The 20,843-nt window shown below is 42.0% G+C and overlaps 1 protein-coding gene across 2 annotated transcripts in view; it reads right to left on the bottom strand.

The window, feature by feature from the left end:
* The window catches only part of wdr11 (WD repeat domain 11), a 100,719-nt gene extending 90,613 nt beyond the window's left edge, over positions 1-10,106 (bottom strand). For both annotated transcript variants that reach the window (XM_041268748.1, XM_041268750.1), the window contains exons 1-3: positions 9,913-10,106; positions 3,281-3,392; positions 434-587 (exon numbers count right to left, since the gene is read on the bottom strand). In XM_041268748.1, coding sequence (XP_041124682.1) covers positions 434-587; positions 3,281-3,392; positions 9,913-9,998 — 352 coding nt within the window. In that variant the 5' untranslated portion in view covers positions 9,999-10,106. The remainder of the gene's footprint in view (positions 1-433; positions 588-3,280; positions 3,393-9,912) is intronic.
* Between the last annotated feature and the right edge of the window lie 10,737 nt (positions 10,107-20,843).

The following is a 20,843-nucleotide window of genomic DNA, read 5'->3' as shown; positions in this document are numbered from 1 at the left end:
TTTTCACCACCACCCAGGAATCTTTTCCTTAATTAACTTTTCTATCAAAAATACTTCTTCAGGTAAATAGAGGGGATGAAATTTCATTATTTCAAAACTTAAAATAAAATGCCAGTACAAATCATGGTTCCTGAAACTTTACTTTGAGCAACTGATTACCTCTTTACCGTAGTTAGCAACGTTTATCCCCACCACAGTTTCAGTACACAGACCTACTTAAACAACACCATGTTACATAAATACAATTTTTTTTATTATAATTGAAATCTTGAGGGGGGGGGGGGGGGGGGGGGCTTAAACTAGAATTACCCTTTACATTCTCAATGAATCCACTACAGTTTAGAGTTACATGACAAATCAGTTTCAGTTTTGCAGAATCCATTTCAAGGCCATTCCACGCGATCTCTTGGTTTGCCTCTCTCTCTCTTCCTACCTTGAATGGGTTTGCTGTACTCCTGTATCTCACAGCGAGCTGTTCCTGCCATCACATCCCACACAATTATCTTTCCCGACACATCCGCGGAGGCCAGCCGCAGGGAATATGGAGACCCAGTATCATGATGATAGTTCTCTCTGGCCCATTTAACCTGTTGAAAAACAAATGGTAAAACACGTCCTCCTGTTTCAATCTGTAAGAGATCTTTGCATTGCACATATTGACCCCTGTTGGCCACTAAATGTAACTGTGCTTATCTTTGTTTTTGGTTATTGAAACTCAAGGTTCTCCCCAGGAATTCTGAACAGATGGGTGGCAGAACATTATAGCTGGGAGCACTTAACGGAAAAATAAACTTGCCTTACCTTAAATATATAATACAACAAAAGAATCTGAATAATGTGTTGTCTTTCGTTTATGTTCTACATTTTGTATTACTGTTTTTTATTACGGCAAATTACTGTGCTTATTTACGCACTCTACGATTTGACTGGTGAAAGATAAATTAGGTTTACTAGAGTTCACAAAAAAAGAAAAAAAAAATAACCTTTTCACTTCCTTTTTAGGGTAATTACTGAGCTTACTGCTTCATTTACTTTAGTTTTCAGGGCATTTTATTAATGCACGTCTTTTTTTTGTTTTTTGCTGTTCTACATTTTTTTTTAATTTGGTCACCATCATAACTGCTGCATGAAACCGGAGTGTAATAATCCAGCACCTCCGCACTTAAACATTTGTATATCAACTAAATAGTCAGCTGATATCCCATACAACCTTTATTGCATATATATAGCTATTATGTACTATATACCACCTTACAGTACAATAATACGACAAAGAAACTGACAATGATAATACCCGAAAATAATCTTAATATTTTGAATAAAGCAGCAGGAGCAAATATAGTATTACGCGGTGGATTGCGCTGATCACCGCTTATTTTGAAAACCCTGCATTCACTGTCACTATTTTTGCTTTGAACATAATCGGCGATTTTTTTTTATCAGTCGTTTTAACATTTTAGCCTCACGAAATGTTAACACACAAAACCCGCCCCTTCATGATGTAACACAGCTGTCACGTGGTTCCAAGATAATTTTTTTTAACCCAGCAATGCGCAAGTGATCTCGTCTGCTAGAAGCGCAATCAATCCTTATTGTTAAAGGCACAGTAGCATCTACAAGACGGACAGATCAGGTTTTTTTAGTCGTGTGGCGAAAGGTACTTCACAGGGCGGCCCATCCAGAAGAAAAGGGCTGGGAAGAACCCTGAAAGTATACAGTCCGTGGCACTTAATCAAGACTCTGGATTCTGCTTAAATGGAATAGAACTCTGGGAACCGGTTCTTTCCAATGATATTTTTGTTGTTTAATTGGGACGTCACTTTGTTTTATTAAGATACAATATTTTCAAATTATGAAAGGAGATCACTTTTCAGAGCAAGGCAGGTTCTTGTCGCTCAGTGCAGTGATTAAGTGATTACGCTGTGGCATGTGTAAATTGTGTAAACCAGGTTGAACTCTTGAAGGAGCTGCTGTCTCCATCGCAGGTGTCTCGGCTTGTAATAAAATCTGATTTCATTATTTTTCATTCAATTTACAAATAAAAAACAGTGATTAATTTTGTTTAGAAATAAAAAAAAATAAGTTGGAAAGTGTGAGTAAGGGCCTCTAATTGGGACAGCCGCTTATTGAGGTTATTTTTACTTCTCCCGAGGTGTCCTGATAAAGCGACGGCAACTTTACTAACATTATTCGTACAACCAATATCATCACTGTGTTGGAGGTATATTGGTTTATTACGTTTTTCTTTCTTTCTTTTGGGGTGTGCAGATATATTAAATAGACTGCTACAGATTATATGCTGCTTTGTATTGAGTATCCTATGTCGTATGTCAAACTCACTCCACTGGTCTAGCTGCAAGCAGACCACGTGACCTAGAGCAAAGAAACCAGGATGCAGTATCTACAACAGATGGCAGTCTTTTCTATCTAAAAGTGTTGAATTTGAAATATCTGTGTCACTGCTTCAGCTGTGCTGCTGCTTTGATAAGCAAGAAGGTTGCCCAGAGCTGAGCTGACTGGGAGGTCCTGATTGGCTGGGTGGGGGGGTCTGTCCAGGGAGGATACGCCTATTTAAGTAGGCAGTAACGCCAACGTTTGAGGCTACTGCAATGACAGGACCATACAGAGGGGTGCTGAGGGAAAGCTTGCTTTGTTACACCAAGGAGGACAGCATCTACTCTAGAGGAGAGAGCTACTGCTGCAAAACCTTTCACTCCAAGACTGTGCTCATGAAGGCATTGTGGGAGGACGCCAGGACTTGGCTGGTTAGTTTAGGGGATTTGATCTCAATGACAGTATAGCAAGGGTATTGTACGGTAGGTTCCTGGAGCGGGACGTCTCTTTTAGTGAGCCTAGCACTCACCATGTGTGGCAAAGTTTTATTTTTAGCTTTGTTTTCTTTTCTTTTCTTTATTAAATCTGACACTAGGGCTACAATTGCTGGTGCCCTAGTGGTTAATAAATCTAGGTTGCAGTGACGACCCACGTAAGTAACATTGCCATTCTACAATCTGCATATTCTGAATTAAAATTACAAAAGCTACAACTGAAATACCCAAAAATTGTCATAACAATAAAAGAGGAACCAAAGGTTATAAAGCTAATAAAAGGTATAGATTTGAAAGCATTGATTATTTTTCCTTTTAAGTCAGTCAGATGTTCTACACATAATAAAATATACAAGTATATGTAATGTACTTAGGGTATGTAATACTGTAAAGCACAGCTATACTAACAGCAAGTTTGATAAAAGACAGAAAATGAATAGTAATAGAAATACCTTGACAACATTAGCTTTATGCCTCTCGAGAGCCTGTATCGTCTGTGCTGTTACGGGATCAATGACCAGTACAACTGAGTGACAGCCTTGAGCAATGAGTCCTTGCCATCCCCTGGGAGAGAAGAGAACACAGGCATTCTATACCTACTGAGACTTTACTAATAAAAAAAAACATAATTACTGCTTTGAGAGCAACAATGACAGAAGGCTGAGCACAGTCCAGACTGTGTGGTGGTTTTGTGGTGTCCAACTATGTCAAATTACAAAAGTACATTTGCTTTTAAAAGTGTGCTTTTTTCCCTTAACATTGTATGTCGTTTACAATCATTGTGAGTAGTTCTGGCATTAGAATTTTGCTCTAAACCTGGCTTTGATCTGCTTTGCGCTTCTCTAACAAAATGCATGGATTCAAATGTGACAGCCCCACATAGTCACTGTCTATAGAAAGGTGAAGTAGATTGGACTGGCAAGTCTGAAAAGCCACATTGTCATGTGATTTTTATGGAATGAAGGAGACTGCTCAGTGCCTGCACTTATGATACTACAAGCTCAAAAGCAAAAAAAAAAAAAATTATAATAACTTGAGCATAGTGGTAAAGCAAATGCTTTCTATTGGCATAAAGTCTGCCTCCGATATCCTCTATACAAACTTAGAAAACTGCAGCCCTGACATTAACATGACAAAGAATGACAAGAACATTAGTTTACCTACCGTAAACCTGGTTCCCTGACAGAGAAGCTGGCCACCAAAACGTTATTTATGGGATATACGTCTGCCTATTGGTAGGTGTCACTGAGCTCATACTATCAAAGCTGCCGATAGTCCCCCCTTCCCTTAATGATCTCCTCGATCCCGCCTACCAAGGGAATAAAATCGTCATGCAGGGAAGGATCGACCTTTTTTCACGACGAGACCGTGATAACGACCGACACGACCTTGCGGTTGGTGGCCATCTTTTCTTTCAGGGAACAAGGTTTATGGTAGGTAAAATAAAGTTCCTTTTCAATTCGAAGATGGCAACCAAAACAATGTTTATGGGAAAACGAATACCAGAACCGTCATGGATGAAAGGACTCCAGTCCTAAAGACTGATTAATGTGGAAGGCTTTAACCCCCTTGGGGAGGAAAGCAGGGTTTGCACGCAGTGACACTGCTACCATCATCCCAAAATACGCATGCAGGAGCCATGCACATACAGTGCCTGCAGTTCACTAACCCGCTTTGCTGAGGTGATAGCCAAGTGGAAGGCTGTCTTCATAGAGATACTTCAACTCAATGGAGAATATAGGCTCAAACACTGTCTGCGTGAGAGTCTCCACTACAATCTCAAGGCTCCATTCGGGGATAGTAGCCCTCCTAGGAGGGCGCAACCGCCAAGCGCCTCGGAGAAACCGGGTAGACGCTGAATCCACGGGGGCGTGGCAAGCAGAAATAGCCACTATGTATACCTTCAGTGTGGAAGATGATCTACCAGCCTCAAGCAGATCTTGCAGAAACTGCAAGATGACAGGCATGGGACAAGAGATTGGGTTATGACTGTGGTCCGGCTCCAATCCTGGAAATATTTCCACTTATAGGCCTACAGCGACCTAGTGGAATGCGCCCTAGCATACTGCAAAGTACTCACAACTGCTTAACTCCCACAGCTGGAGCCTGCCCAGCTCCGGGTGCCAAAGCATGCCTGTTCTGACTGAGGAGATCCAGGCGAAGCAGGGCCTCCCAGGGAAGGCCGTTCAATAGCTGGCACAGGGGCGAGAACTAGATTCTCCTGGGCCACCTGGGGGCCACTAGGAGAACTGACGTCTTCTCTGACCAGACATTTTCTGGGCCATACGTGGGCTAGGGCATCGACGCCGAGTGGACAACCACAGTGGTGGAGGGAGTACCAAAGGGAGCAAAGTGTCATCTCTGCCCAGGCGAAGGGATAGACCTGCGCCTTCCTGAACAGTTCCCAAAAGCGCTCCACCATCTGAAGGTGGAGCCGCCACTCCGACGGGTGCGGAGCCTCCCTGGAGATGAGGTCCGCCACCCAATTGTCCATGCCCGGGACATGCATCGCCTGAAGGGACAGCAAGTTCCTTTGGGCCCAAGTCAAAAGCCTGAAGTGTTAATGTTTTGTTCCTGCGGAAACACGTTTGTTCCGCACCACAGGTAGAAAGCACTGGACAGCAAGGAGAACTACTAGCAGCTTCAGCATACTGGTATGCAGGAACGTCCAGCAGCTAGACCAGGACCCGCTGACTCCTCTGCCTTCGCAGACCACACCCCAACCCAAGTTGGAGGTGTCCATCGTCACTACCCGGCAGTTGGAAACCACTCCCATTCAGACCCCCTGTCGCAGGTGAGAGGTCGTTCTAAGTAATTCATCAACCTGATCACTTGCAGCCACAAGGGAGCTAGGATGGCATCCATGCACTTTGAAAACGTGCGGGGGGGGTAAGGAGAGGCTGAATCACAGCACAGAAAACACATTTTTACGGTCCAATTGCGATAACCCATTCACCAAGCCAGACAGCCTGGAGAGTGCAGAAGTCTTGTTCTCTACCTGCCGAGGCACCTTGTGTTCTCGGTGGGAGCGCTGCAACAATTCATCAACCGCTGGTCCAAGTAATGGTCAGGGGAGGTAGGGGCTGCTTTTGAAGGAAGGAGCCACTTTCAATGCCTCGTACAGTTGAATACACTAATGGTGCACCGAAGCACCGAGGACACCAAGTACAGGTGTTATTGGCATGCTGTGGCGCTAAGCACTGAGGCATGGACCATCTAAACACCGAGGGCGCCCAGCCTTAACCGTGTGAAGTCAACACAACCCGGGGTACCAACCACAACCAGGTGGATACATAGGCTCGAGTGGCTGCAGTAGGCAATCAGAAGAGCAGTACAGGGGAGCGCACGGTGCTGCACCATGGTGCACAGCGGCGATATCCTAGTCCTGGACTGCGTGCAGTCACACAACGTGGCAGCGCATAGCGTATGCCAAAGTGGAGAAAAAGCTCAAGGAGCTGCGGCGTGTTAGGCAGGAATAAAAGTGTACTGCCTTTTTTTTTCTTACTGCAAAGGCAGTAATAGGAAATAAATACACACAGCCATTCAGCTATTTGAGAAACACATTCACCATGCCACGCAGATGACCAAGCGCGCGAAGTACACGGGCTAAAATAAGCCTCCTGATTCAACTCAACATCAGGACCCTGCAGAGCTGGGTCCCGGTAGAGGAATCACGCTGCTATTACTTTTTCTTTTTAAACTGCAAGGCAGTAAAGAAAAACACACACACACACACAACAGCAATTGTAAGGGTAAAACAGCAGTCACCACGACAGTGCATGAGACTTTTTTTTTAAACAGCGCGCCAAGTAGGCGGGCTGAAACAAGCTGGCGGATTCAACTCAACAGCGGGACACAGCAGAGCTGGGTTCTCGTGGAGGAATCATGCTTATTATTTATTTATTTCTGCAAGGCAGTAAAGAAACAAACACACACACACACACCACAGCAAGCTGTGTGGGTAGAAAATAACAGTCACCACGGCAAAGCGGGTAACTGATTTTGTCTTGTTTTCCCAGCCCACTGAGTATGCAAGCTGAAACAAGTCGGCATATGCAACACAACAGCGGGGCGCAGGAGAGCTGGGTCCCGGTGGAAAACATACTATGTTTTCTTTTTAAACTGCAAAGCAGCAAAGAAAAACACATATACTCACACACAAAACAGCAAGGTTGTGAGGGTAAAACAGCAGTCACCACAGCAGCACATGTAACTGGGGGTTTTTTTGTTTTGTTTTTTTTAAACATTGCGCCGATTAGGCGGGCTAAAACAAGCCAGCGGAAGCCACTCAGCAGAGCTGGGTCCCAGTGGAAGAATCAGGCTTGTATAATTTTTATTTCTGAACTGCAAAGCAGTGAAATAAAACCACACACACAAAACAGCAAGCTGCGAGGATAACACAACAGACACCACGGCAACGCGGGTGAACTGAATTTTTAAGTGCACGAGAGGGCAGGCTGAGGCAGTCCAGCAGAGTCAACTCTACAGCGGGGCATGGCAGAGCCGGGGTCCAATGGAGGATCACGAGTCTCTTTCTTTTTAAACTGGAACAGCAGAGGCAAACACAAAACAGCGAGCGCTGTAAAATTTTATAGAAAAAGAGTAAACACAGCATAGTAGCTGGAAATGGGTGTCTAGCCTGGACTACATGCAGTCACACGACCGGGGCAGCGCGTAGCCTACAGTGGAGTGGAGCACTGTCTACAGGCAGAGGGCAACAAGGCACTGTTGCACTAGGTCTAAGGCAGTGGCCAAGCACCATGTGCACCGTGAGACCTGAGCGCTGTGCGCAGAGTACCGTGCACTATGTGCAACGTGTACTGTGCAGCACTGCGTTCCCACACTAGCGGTGTACCGAGTACCATGCAGCGCTGGGTACAATGTGTACCGCGTGCACCGAGTACCGTGTGCACACTTGCACAGAGTACTGTGCAGCTCCAGGCACCGTGTATACCGCGTGCACCGAGTACTTCGGCGCATTGCCTGTATTGGGTACTTTGTTTCAATAAGCACTGTGCGCAACCGTAGTACCAAAGTAGCACGGGCCGAGCACACCGTGGTACTGAAGTAGCACTGGCTGCGCACGCACCACAGTATTTAGAAAACACTGGGGGCAGCTATGCAACGGTGCCTACCCTAATCACGTGGTCACACACCTGGGCAGCACGTAGTGTACAACAGGAAGACACAAGCAAGCAAGGGGACACGCAGCACAATCAAAACAACAAGACCCCAACCGGTTGTCCGAAGGCAGCTAGTGGATTAACTCGACAATGGGGACAAAGCAGACCTAGCCCCGGTGGAGTAAAAGTGCTCTCCCAAGTAAAAAAGGGGTGAAAGACATACACTCACTCCTTTAAAAATTAATACTGCACAGGCAGTCGACTCACAGACGACAGACAGTAAAGACAAGGCAGCCTGCAACGATTAGCGAGCAGGTGCTGAAGGTACAGTATTAGAAAGATAAAAAAGGGCTACGATTTAGGAGCTACTGATTCTGTGAAAGTGGCAAGCCAGCTTTCAGCACAAAGTGCAAGGGAACGAGCAGCAAGCTCAACGCAGCGCTTTTTAAGTAATAAAAAGGGCTCGATGCAACACAGATGCTCTTACCTTACCAACTTGGGAAGCAAAAAGAGGTTGATCCTTCCCTGTGTGACGACTGTATTCCCTCGGTAGGCGGGACTGAGGAGCTCACTGAGGGAAGGGGAGCCTAGCGGCAGCTTTGATAGTAAGAGCTCAGTGACACCTACCAATAGGCAGGAGTATATCCCATAAACTGTTTTGGTGGCCATCTTTGAATTGAAAGGAAACTGTATTTGTCTTACTCAGAATTAACTCAATGAATAAATCAATGTCTTCATACAAGTATATGGTATGCTCTCTGTCTAACATATGTACTACACTTTGTAGTACAATAGTATACCAGTCCTGGCTTTCATGCATTCACTTGGAAACTAACTTCTTCAGCTGCCAGAATGTATTACAACTCGATAAAAAGGCAACAAGATTAGATACCACGACAAATTAACACAAACACACAGTATTTGAATTTAAGCGACAGGGGTGCATGCATTAACATCGGCTAATGTTTATATAAAAAAAAAAAAAATGTAAAAAGACACGGTTAAGAGACCCAGCTAAAGTTAGACACTTACTCGATATTCAGATGTGACTGAAACCTTAAGTTAGAGGTATTGACTGTTTAGTATGCATCTGATGGGATAAGAGCACTTTCTGAAGCAACATGTATATATGATGTAATAAATCAAAAGCAACACCCCATTCGCACACATTCCGCACAAAATATTGATAACGGCATTTACTGCCCTTGCTCCCGGAAGACTGTCCAAAATCACAGGCAAATAACCTGACTTCTCTCAACCCTGCACCCCCCCCACCATGAATTTTTTCTTCAGAAAATTCCATAACATTCCAATGCCTTTCTATAATGTGTCACTTAACCACTAATGCCACATGAAAGTACACATTCTACAGACAAAACTGATATCAAATGGGTTTTTTTTTTTTTTTTTTTTTTTTTTTTTTTTTTTTTAACACAAAATAATGGTATTAAAATGTCTTTATGTGAACGAGCTGCTGTGTCACTTATTTTCAAGAACGTTGGGTAAATGAAATGCATGAAACTGTGCAAGTTAGATTCCTGTTTCGTTGTATAGGGACTATTTTTGAACGTATGCCTAAGAAAGGAAGGGAGTGCTTTTTAATCACATCATATATACATGTTATCGCTCTTATCCCAAATACTCAGACAAACAATAAATACTAAATAATTAATACGTCTAACTTCCGGTTTCTGTCTCATCAGAATATAAATGCCTAACTAGCTGCAGAACCCGGTAACGTTTACACATATCCACAAGTCACATGACATGGCTGCTTGAAACTAAAGACAAATTGGTTAAGCCACGTCCCAGAGAACAGCTACGAGTCCAGAGCAAGTGTTCAGCTATCACAATCTCAAATTAGCTTTGTACAACCAACTGCGTGTTATTCAATGTGCAGCCTATTAACACTATTTACATGACGCGTCTGTGTCTTAGCTACTTCCTGGATGTAGACTCACCAATCCACGGCTGTTTTATTCTGAATATTCAACGCTCCAGTCAGTGTCCGTGGTGACAGTTTGATATTTACTGTGAAGGGAATCATCCTAAAAGATGTTGAATGAAACTACATCTAAATCAACCGTGAAAACAAGGTTTATGTCGGCTTGTCTCAGCACAGCAGTCGTTAACAAGGCTGCACTGTAAACAGGAAGTTTCAATGCTGATAGTACTGACAACCTCTGTCCGTGTAGAATATTTGTCTGATTTGAAAAATAGTTCCGAGAAACACAGGAAGAGTCACGGGTTTAGGGATACGGGCGCGTTTTTAATTTTGTTACTAATAATAAACAAAAATACTTGAATTTAAAGTAAGGACAACTTAATTACATTTTTTATGTAATCATCTTAATTTAGAATAAGGTTATAATTAATATAAAATTCTCACTTTGCCAGTTAAAGGGAACTCAACAGAAATGCAACGTCAAATAGCCTTAACAAAAAAAAGTCCTTTAGGAAAAAGTATAATTCTTAAAAAAAATAAATAAATAAATAAATAAAAAACAACCAAGTCAAAACATAGAACATTTGTGATCAACAAAAATGAAGGGCTGCCAGCAACAACAAAAAACAAACAAACATGTTGTATGAATTAACGCAGGGTGGATTTTCTAGTTTCTAGTTTCAGAAATTGCATAACATTGCATTTTTGGACAACGGAATAACACTGAAACACAGCAATAAGGTGAGATGCATTGATATGTAGTTAAAATATTTTAGAAAAAGTCTCAAATATGAAACGCAAAAAGAAACCACTGAGTTTATTTCCACCTTAAAAAATGATAAGCACATTTAGAATTTATTTGCACGCAGAAGTGTGCTATATTCCAACACAACAGTGTCCTAAGATTAACCTCTTTTAAAATAAATCAGATCTAATTTATTATTTATTAATTTACCCCAGAACAATAAAACCTAAAGTTAATTAGTAATCCAATTTTATAGTCTTTCATGATAGTGATTTCACCATTAATCTTGATTTTCTACAGTCAATTGTTTAGAATATCTGGTTATATGTATACTACTTAAAATAAAAAAAAAACAGACAAAAAACAAACAATTTTTTTTTCCCCCAAATCACTGATTTTATTTGCAGCAAATTAGTATTTGTACAAAAGTCAAGGAGATCTTTAATCTCCGTTTAGATTAAAAGGTGCTGCCATAAAAAATAAGCACTCTTAAACATTAGTATTTTTACACATATGTACACTTTGGATTACAAATAAAATAAAATATCAGAAAACATTAAATTAAATGTCCAGGTGCCCTTTTTAAGCTAGGATACATTGTGGTAATGCAATGAAATGTTGTATGGTAGGTCCAGATTTGAGTAAATTTTTCCTTCAGACCTTACACACTTATATATATAGGGCGAACCCTGGTGGTCTGGCGAGTCTAGTTTTTGCTTGGGCCAATCTAGTTTTGCCAAGGCCTTCTGGGCAAATCCAGAACTTCCAATCGGGTGAATCTAGATTGGCCTAGAACTTGAAAAAGATGACTGGGCAAAACTCGTTTTTTCAACAGTATTCACTGAATTTTGGAACTAGCCCAGGCGAGTCTAGTTTTGGCCAACTCTTCAAAATCAATGCTGGGCCTATCTAGTTTTGCCTATACCAATTATTTGGGTGAAAGATAAACTTACATTTTGTAAATCGCTTCCACCCTCCCTGACCATGTTTGGCCAAACAGTCCTTTACAGGTCTAATCTTTCTGGTGGTTTGGAGTCCCTTCCAGACATGGTAACATAAGTTCTGTCTTGGTCCTCATGGGAGGGGTTTGCCTTTTGCACTGGAGGTGGAGCATCGTTGGCAGATTGGTTTGTTGGACGAAAATGTATCCTGTTTCGTCGGAATAATCCCTTTTCAGTCTCAACCAGATAAGATCTGGGAGTTTCAGTATAGTTGATGACTGATCCAGAAACTTGCTCCGTGGTTATCCAGACTTTCTGTCCTGGTGTCAGTACATGAACAGACGTGTGCAGTGGTGATGATTATACTGCTGTTCTTGTTTCTTCCGTTCCTGCACATCCATTCTTCTGAACTTTTTCAGGTTCGGACACTGAGGATTCAATGAGGTGGATGTCTGTGGGACTGTAGTACGCAGTTGTCCAGTCCAGTGGTGTAGCACGGTATGCTATCAGCTCTTCACAGGGGTCAGCACCTCTCTTCCACAGATTCTTGATAGTTGTGACAACTCATTCCGCCTCCCCATTAGCTTGAGGGTATCGTGGACTGCTGGTTATGTGTGTGAAATCAAAATATTTTCCAAATGCTTTGAAGGACTCGGACACAAATTGTGGACCATTGTCTGAAACCACAAATTCTGGTACTCCGTATCTTGCGAAGACTTGCTTGAGGGCTTTAATGACTACTTCAGATGACGTGATGGAAAGTTTTGCTACTTCTGTAAATCTGGAGAAGTAATCCACCAGCAACAGGTAAGTATTCTTATCCCACAGGAACAGGTCAATGCCAACTCTTTGCCATGGACGTTCAGGTACTGGAGTTGACATCAGTGGTTCTCTATGTGGTCTGTGTTTTTGACAGATTCCACAGTTATCAACTGCCTGTTGAATCTGGACCGATAGCCCAGGCCACCACATGGGCTGCTGAGCACGAGCCCTGCATTTAGCAATGCCTTGATGTCCCTCATGGATTTTCATCTGAATTTATTTTCTAAAACCCACTTGTATCACCAGTCGCTGGCCTTTCAGCAGGAGATCCCCTGACATGTGGAGATCTTTTTCTTGCCAGAACGGAGCCACATCTTGTGGCACATCGCGTTTCTCTGGCCAACCCTGTATGACAATACTGAATCACACGCTGGCACGTCGAATCTGTGCCTCTGCTATCTTTTGCACACAAGCTTCATATGCTGGTATTGCAGCTTGAATTGCATCAATAAAGACTTGGATCTCTTTCTCTAGCTGTACGTCTTCTGCTGTTGGCGTGTCCCGAAATCTTAAGATCCTTGGAGGAAGCTCATCCAGCACCTTGGAGCCTAACAGTGGTATCAGTGGTTTGTGGTCTATTTTAAGAATAAACTTCAAACCAGTGAAATAGGAGGAGAGTATTTCACATGCCCAAGTGACTGCAAATGCCTCCTTTTCAGTCTGAGCATAACGTTTTTCTGCATCTGTTAAGCCCCTTGAGATGTAGATGATGGGGTTACATGTACCATCAGACTGCTTCTGTGTTAGCACTGCACCGAGACGATATGAAGATGCATCTGCTGCCACTCTGGTTTCGGCCTTTAGTGAACACTGGGCCAGTACTCTGGGGGAGCTAAGCTCTTCTGTGAGCTGCTGAAATGCCTTTTTCTGAGCCTCACCCCAACACCGCTCATTCTTTTCTCGCATCAGCTCTTTCAGTGGCATTGTAAAGGCAGCCAGGTGTGTTAAAAATTTTCCCAGGTAGTTAGCCATTCCCTTCACTCTTCGCACGTCTGCTACACAAGCTGGTTCTGGCATCTGCATTATCGCTTTTATTTCGTTAGTATCTGCTTCTTGACTGTCTCATTCTGCCGAGCGCACAGTATGGCTTTGGCTAACGTCAAGTCTGGATCAAGCTGAAGGCATTCAGAGAGCTTTCTGACCTGTATTCCCACAACTATTCTGTCCCAAATCAGCTCCTCTCGAAGGGTACCAAATTTGCAGTGCTCCGCCAAAGTGTGTACTGCTGTGATAAATGTTTCTACACTTTCACCTGGTTCTTGTCGTCTCACGTTGACTGTTGACATTGTGCTTCCCAACACAATGCTGTTCAAAGGATTGTTTGGCTCACCCATACTTCTTGTCTTCATCACTCAGAGGTAGGACACACAAAATGTCATCGGCATCATCCACGTTTGTATACAGTAACGAGTTCACCTGATACCCTTCAGGCCTGATGCAATACAGAAATGTTCAAACCGCTTGATCCACTTCGGTCAATCACCAGTAGAGGAGAAGTCGAACTTTTCTGGAGGTGAAACCTGTACTGCTGTTGATGCCATTATATTTTACTTTGTGTTTATTTATTTATTTTTATTTATTTAAATATATAATATATATATATATATTATATATATATATATATATATATATATATATATATATATAGCATATATATTATATATATCAATAATAAATATATAAAAAAAAGCTTCATCGGTGAAACCGACCGACAGTCTGTTGAGACTCCTCCAACGAATCGTTAGCGTCGCACGTCGCAGGCTCTCTCTCTCTCTCTGTCTCTCTCTCTCTCTCTCTCTCTCTCTCTCTCTCTCTCTGTCTTGTATACAGAGACAATACAGATACAACCGACTTGCACATGTGCGCACTGTTCTAGTTACTTATTTATTTATTTTATCTCAAAAACTGGTTCTTTCTCTGTCAGACTCACCGAGAAAGTGGACTGTACTTCTGGGAAGTGTAATTTTCTGTCTTCGAAGCTTTTTTTATTTATTTATTTATTTATTTTACTTCTGACACCATGTACTTTTATGGACACAATCCAGGTAACTTTTATTGAACTACCTAATATGGCCGTAGCCCCTTTCTCGTAACCCTTACTCCGGAAGTATATAGCTTGCCTTTACAGGACACAAGTAATTGGCATAGGCAAAACTAGATTCGCCCAGCTTCGATATGGAAGCTTTGGATGAAACTAGACATGCCCAAATTAACGGCATGGGCAAACCAGATTCACTCAGCAATAATTTTGAAGCATTGAATGAAACTAGACTTGTCCGGTCTAGCCCTGAAATTCAGCAAAAACTGTTGAAAAAACAGGTTTCACCCAGTCGTCTTTTTCGAGTTCTGGGCCAATCTAAATTTGTCCGATTGTACCCGGGTGAGTGCCGAAAAAAGTGGTAACTTCAGGATTCTCCCAGAAGCCCTTGGCAAAACTAGATTGGCCGAGGCAAAACTAGAATCGCCAGACCACCGGGTTTCGCCCTTAACATATATATGGAAATTTTACTGTAAAGCTAAGAAGAGAAAACTATACATAAATTACTGGCTTATGTGACCAGGATGGCTTCATGGTGACGTCAGAAAAGGAAATAGACTCATTATAGACTCACATTATATTTCTCAATATATTTAAATATATTTTCATTCCATAAAGGTAGTGTAGTGTTTTATAGTATTTTGGTAGTTGGCAGGGATGGGGTTAATTCCTGTCCATGCCAAAAATATGTGAGAATGTGGCTGCTCCTTAATAGAATGATTGTGTGCTAATTGGGAGTGGCCACATCACATAAAAGGAGAGCCCAGGGCTCCATTTGGCCAAGAGTTTGGTGAGTGTCTCTGCATTGTGACTGTGTCTGCATTTTCCATTTATAAAGTTCAGAGAAGGCTCTAGCCAGCCTGAATAGTTTCTGTATTCTATGTAGTGAAGGCAACTGCCCAGTCTACATTTTTTGTGTTTGTTAAAAGTTTTTTTTTTTGGCCCGTGTGCCTGTTTATTTGTTAATTTGTTCCTGTGTTTTTGTTTAGTGATTTCATATGACAGTTCATCACAAAACTATATCTACATCTAGATGTATTGAGCCCACATATGAAAAGTAAAGAATTCACTATTAACAATTTAACTAGTTAATGTTTACAGTACCTTGTTTCATCTTACTTATAGAAAGGGGCCAATCTGTTTCCATTAAAGATGCTGCTAGTGGAACCATTTCAGAGGTGTCATTGGCCTCTTGGTGGCTTCTCTGACCAATGCCCTTCTTACTCGGCTACTCGGTTTGGGAGGACGGCCTGCTCTAAGCAGATTCTGGGTGGTGCCGTATACCTTCCATTTCTTAATGATCAACTTGATTGTGCTCCAAGGGTTATTCAGTGCCTTTGAAATCTTTTTATACCCCTTCCCTTAAGCTTACATCCATACCTGACCAGCTTTTGCTGAAAACAAAGGTTCTGCTCGATTCTACAAATGTTCTACTTCCTGTTTTAAAATATCTAGTTTCCTGTTTGGATACCATTGAATGGAATTGTGCACAACAGTAACATGTAGCTTCCTTGTCTAAATCCCTTATCTCTGACAAATTGTAGTTCCTTGTTTAATTTTAAATTAAATAAAGGAATAATTTATCAGGTAGAAATAAATAAATGGTTAAATGCATAGAGGAATAAATATATGACCACAGTGACGGCCACACAGAAAACAATTGTATTGCGATTATACAGAACGGTATTCTACTTTATTATTTTTATTTATCAGCCGCAATGCGTTTAGCTGTAATTAGATTAGTCTCTACTCTCTGCCTGAGTGAATAACTGACAGTCTATTGTTTTTTCAATCAGCTTTTTCAAAGGCTGGTGCCTGCTTGCCACCTGTGCGGTCTTGGTCAGTCAATTAGCATCAGGACTATTGAAAATAAATACCAAAGACCGTGGAGTTTTACAACGCAAGAAAATATGGAGTTGATGTTTTGGATCAGATGGCACGGAAGTATTCCGTGAAAGCTGGCTCCCGACAGTGGCCTGTTCATGTGTTTTACAATGGATTGGACCTAGCAGCCATCAACTCCTGGGTACTTTACAAAGAATGCACAGAGAAGAATTTACCAAGGAGTGAATATATTTTACAGTTAGCACAGGAACTTTGCAAGAAGCATTTGGAACAGAGGGAGACTGCCAAGCGTGTACCCACTGCTGAGGCTGGCAACCCTGTTGAGAGCCACAAGAGATGCCAATGCCAGGTTGGCAAGTGCAATAAAAATAAAACTTCGGACAGCTGTGCCCTGTGCAGAAAGGTGTGAACAGCCTTCAAGGTTAAGGAATACCCTTTTGTCAAAACATCTATGTTGTTCAGTTGCTTTTGCTCAACTGATAGTAAATTGATTGCTGTTAAAGTAAAAAATGTATTGCTAGGCTTCAGTTTTATAAATCTGCACCATATGTTACGTTCACTAATGTTTCAATAATGAAATCTAGTTGGTATTAATGAACAGCTAGCTTGTGCTAGTCCTTTATTGACATGCTTTTTAATCGTTCTAACAAGACTTCCTGTCTCCTGGTAAACTATCTCATAACTTACCATCAAATCTAGTACTGACACCTTGTGGTCATGATATGCAACTGCATATCATTACATCGTATATTGTAAACCGATGTCTGTTCAGATGTTTAATTATTTGCATCTTCTTGTTTTGATTTGTAAAATAAATGTTCATATATATATATATATATATATATATATATATATATATATATATATATATATATATATATATATATATATGAACGTATACACTCAAAGTTTGAAATCATGGACAGAGTCTACATTGTTCAAGAGCAGTTCCTACTCATTGGTGCTCATTCAATCACTTTTCACAAATGCCAGGGTAAGACTCTAAAAACAGTTCTTGGTAACTCCATTTCCTCCTATGGACAAAGTTTCGTTGCACTTTCCAGAGTTACATCCTTAAGCGATGTCCACCTGTGGCAATTTGACCGGTGATTATGAACAGGTGTAAAGGTGATGCAGTGCAAAAGGAATCGCAAACAATTGTAATCTAGTGGAAAAGTGGTTTTTAATTGTAATCCAGGTCTGGCGATCAAATAATAAACCCCGGCAATACACAACAATGTATATTGCACGGAGAACACAACAGGATTACAGTTCCATACACTAATAGGGCACACGGTCGCCAGTCCTGGGTGCAAGTGGTCGTGCTCGTGGTGAGTGATAAACAATGTTATTTCGTGACTGTATTGGTGCAGTGCAGATCCGGCTTGGGCTGACAGCTCCAGATATGTGTTAGCTGTCTGGTGGTTTAATAAACACAGACAGTTACTAACAGACAAGACAAGCAAACACAGCACTCACGAATATTCTCTATTATTCTTCCGGCAGTCACTACTGCAGCTCTCTCAGTCCTTCCAGTTTCAAAACGCAAAACCCCAAGTGAAGGAAAAGATTAGCATTTCTCTGGCTCCTTTTATGCTACCCCGCATGATCCCTTGGTAAACGATTTCAGCTTTGCAGCTGCTACCTTGTTTACCTTCCAGGTCAAGACTTCCCGACCTTGGAAACAAACTGTCAGGCCAGCCAGTCCAGATACTTTTTCTTTCGCTATTTAGCACCCTCACAGGTTGAGAGGGAGATTTATAACCAGAACTCATTGTATTTCTGGCACACCACCTTATCAACTTTTTGACCTCACCTGCATTAAGGCACTTCAAACTGCAGTTGCAGAGTACAATAGGCTCAGAGGGATTTATTGCCCTAAGTTGATAAGTTTGAAGGAGACCAACACGCAGAAGGGACACAAGGTAAAAGATCAAGTGCATTTCCTTCACCGAGCCATCACTAATGTTCAGGAACAGGAAAAGCCTCAATCTTCTAAGAGAACACTTGCAGTTACACATCCATTCAGAGGCTTGAGCAACCCCAATTTCACCTCATGCTATGCAAATGCAACATTGCAGTGCCTTCTTCACTTGCAGACTCTGAAGGATTCATTAAAACACAAGCCACAAGAGGCTATCAGGAGCATTGTTTACCACTATGATCACTTGCCATCCACTGCATCTCAAACTACTGTGGATATTTGTCACTTCTTAGAAGAACCCTTCAATAGAGGTGAGTAGCAAGATGTTGCAGAGCCTCTCACCAGCTTGTCTGAAATTTGTCCTGAAGTATCTCGCATGGTTTCAGTCACAATAAGTCATGACATTCTATGTACTAGATGTAAATACTGCTCATCAAACCGAGGTGTTGCACGTTTACCCTGTACCTGTACCTGCTGGTACAGATTCCATGTGTTTTTAAGAACTCATTTATAGATATGACAAACGGGCAATGATTCTTGGTAACAAATGTAGGCAATGCAAAACTTCTCCAATCATGAAACGTGAATTTATTCTGTCAGCATGAAGAATGATTGCAGTCCAGACCAGACAGGACTGTTACAAAGCAACACAATGCCAAGTTTACTGCTGTGCAGAAGAGCAAAATTACTGTGGACAACAGGAATGACCAGTTATCTTCCATTATCATACACCAAGGACAGGGTGCTACTTCAGGACACTGTGTGTCTCCTCTTGCTGTGGGTGCTACTGGAAAATGGGTGCATGCAAATGATGCACTCGTTGAAGTCAAACCATGGCCAACAAATGCAAAGGATGTGCATGTGGCCTTTTATCAAGAGATCTAATGCTTTAAAAATACCTTAGATTGACCTAACTGCATAACAACTCTATAACATGGAGAATAATGTGTTTTTTTCAGTATTAAAATGTGTTAGTACCCTCTGCTACCCTCTAGCACTGACATGCATATGTACCTTTTTAACCATTCATTGTTGTTTTGTACCTGCGTAAATATCAATATATCAATACCTACCAAAATAGACATATTGTTTTTACCACTCATGGATGTACATTTGCAACTAAAAAATACAATGTTTACATGTTCAATGCTGTCCAAAAGTCCCTTCTATCATTATTTTACTTTCAAATCTTTTCTCATATATTACTCTGCATATTACTCGTCTTGTCTGTCTGTCTATTTAGCTTTCCCTCACTTTATAAATTATTTGATGGATTAAAAAAATAAGTGATATCTATAACAAAAACACTGTCAATGTAAAAAAACAAGTTAGAAAAACGCAACAGACGTTTTAAAGTGGTGATATAAAACACAAAAGCCCAAGTTAGGAGAAGCAATTGGGGCAACCTTGTCAAGCATCAAGCAAATAGGCACAATTGGAAAGGTGCCTGGGCCCAACATTAACACAATTGTTGCTTCTAACTTGGATGCTCTTCAAGAGGATTATGACAATTCCCTTATCATCTCAAAAGTCACATCTGCAACACAAAGCATTGACAATGCACAACCAATGCCTGCCTGTCACAAAGACGGCCAGAGTGGAGGACGTCAGACCAGCAACAGGAACCAGGAAAGAAACGACAGAGAGAGGTGGAGTTTGGTGGAGCTGAGCGAATGGTTTCGCTCAGCGTTTAATGAGTGAACAGAACAGTAAATAAAAAGGTTGTAACAAAAACAGCACACGGCATGTGAGGCCAAAATAAACAGACAAACAAGGTGAGTGAAAACAAGGGTTATTTATATTACTTTGTTTCATTTTCCCGTTCTTAATTCTCTCCTCTCCACACCTGTTCTCCACTCACCAAACACACAACCCGGAGAATGTGAGAACATGTTGCTTTTATGCAGCTGTACCGAGACTCGACTGCTAATCAATCATTCAATTGGAGTCACGGTACAACTGCGTGTGAATTAATAAAGTGCAATTCCCCGTACTCACATATTATTACTTTTTACTTGAAGTGCTGTGCAATCCTCGTGCCTAAATACAAATATACATTTTAAACATTCATGTTACACAGACCCATTTATATCCCATGTACCAATGACTATACACCAACATTAAAACACAACGCATAATGCACACAGGGGCGGGCACTTTGCCACATATACCCCACCCCCTTGTGCACCTCCCCCCTTAAAATCCCAAAAGTCTCACTCAAAATCCTGGGCCAAGAATAGGGACTTTAAGGGGTTGATAGGCAGCAATGTTGCCAGTAGCCAGGCTGCTACTGGCCATGCTGTCAGCAGACGTGCTGACAGTGGGGCGAATCTCTCCTCCCGCTGTACCACTGGCAGCGGAAATGCTGCCAATGGTGCAGCTGTCAGCAGACAGAAAGGGACCCAGCAGGTGTTCACCCTCTTCTGGTTGACAGGAACCCAGCAGGCATTTACCCTCTGCTGGTGGACAGGTACCCAGCAGGTATTCACCCTCTGCTGGTGGAGGAGGCAGAGGCAGCTCCTGCTGCTCTGCTCCTGGCGTTGGAGGTGGCGGAGGCAGAGGCAGCTCCTGCTGTTCTGCTCCTGCTGGTGGAGGTGGTGGAGGCAGACGCAGCTCCGGCTGCTCTGCTCCT

This window comes from Polyodon spathula, chromosome 13 (assembly GCF_017654505.1).
Source record: "Polyodon spathula isolate WHYD16114869_AA chromosome 13, ASM1765450v1, whole genome shotgun sequence".
Lineage (NCBI taxonomy): Eukaryota > Metazoa > Chordata > Actinopteri > Acipenseriformes > Polyodontidae > Polyodon > Polyodon spathula.
The sequence above is the reverse complement of the archived record's forward strand: the minus strand, read 5'-3'. Positions and strand labels throughout refer to the sequence as shown.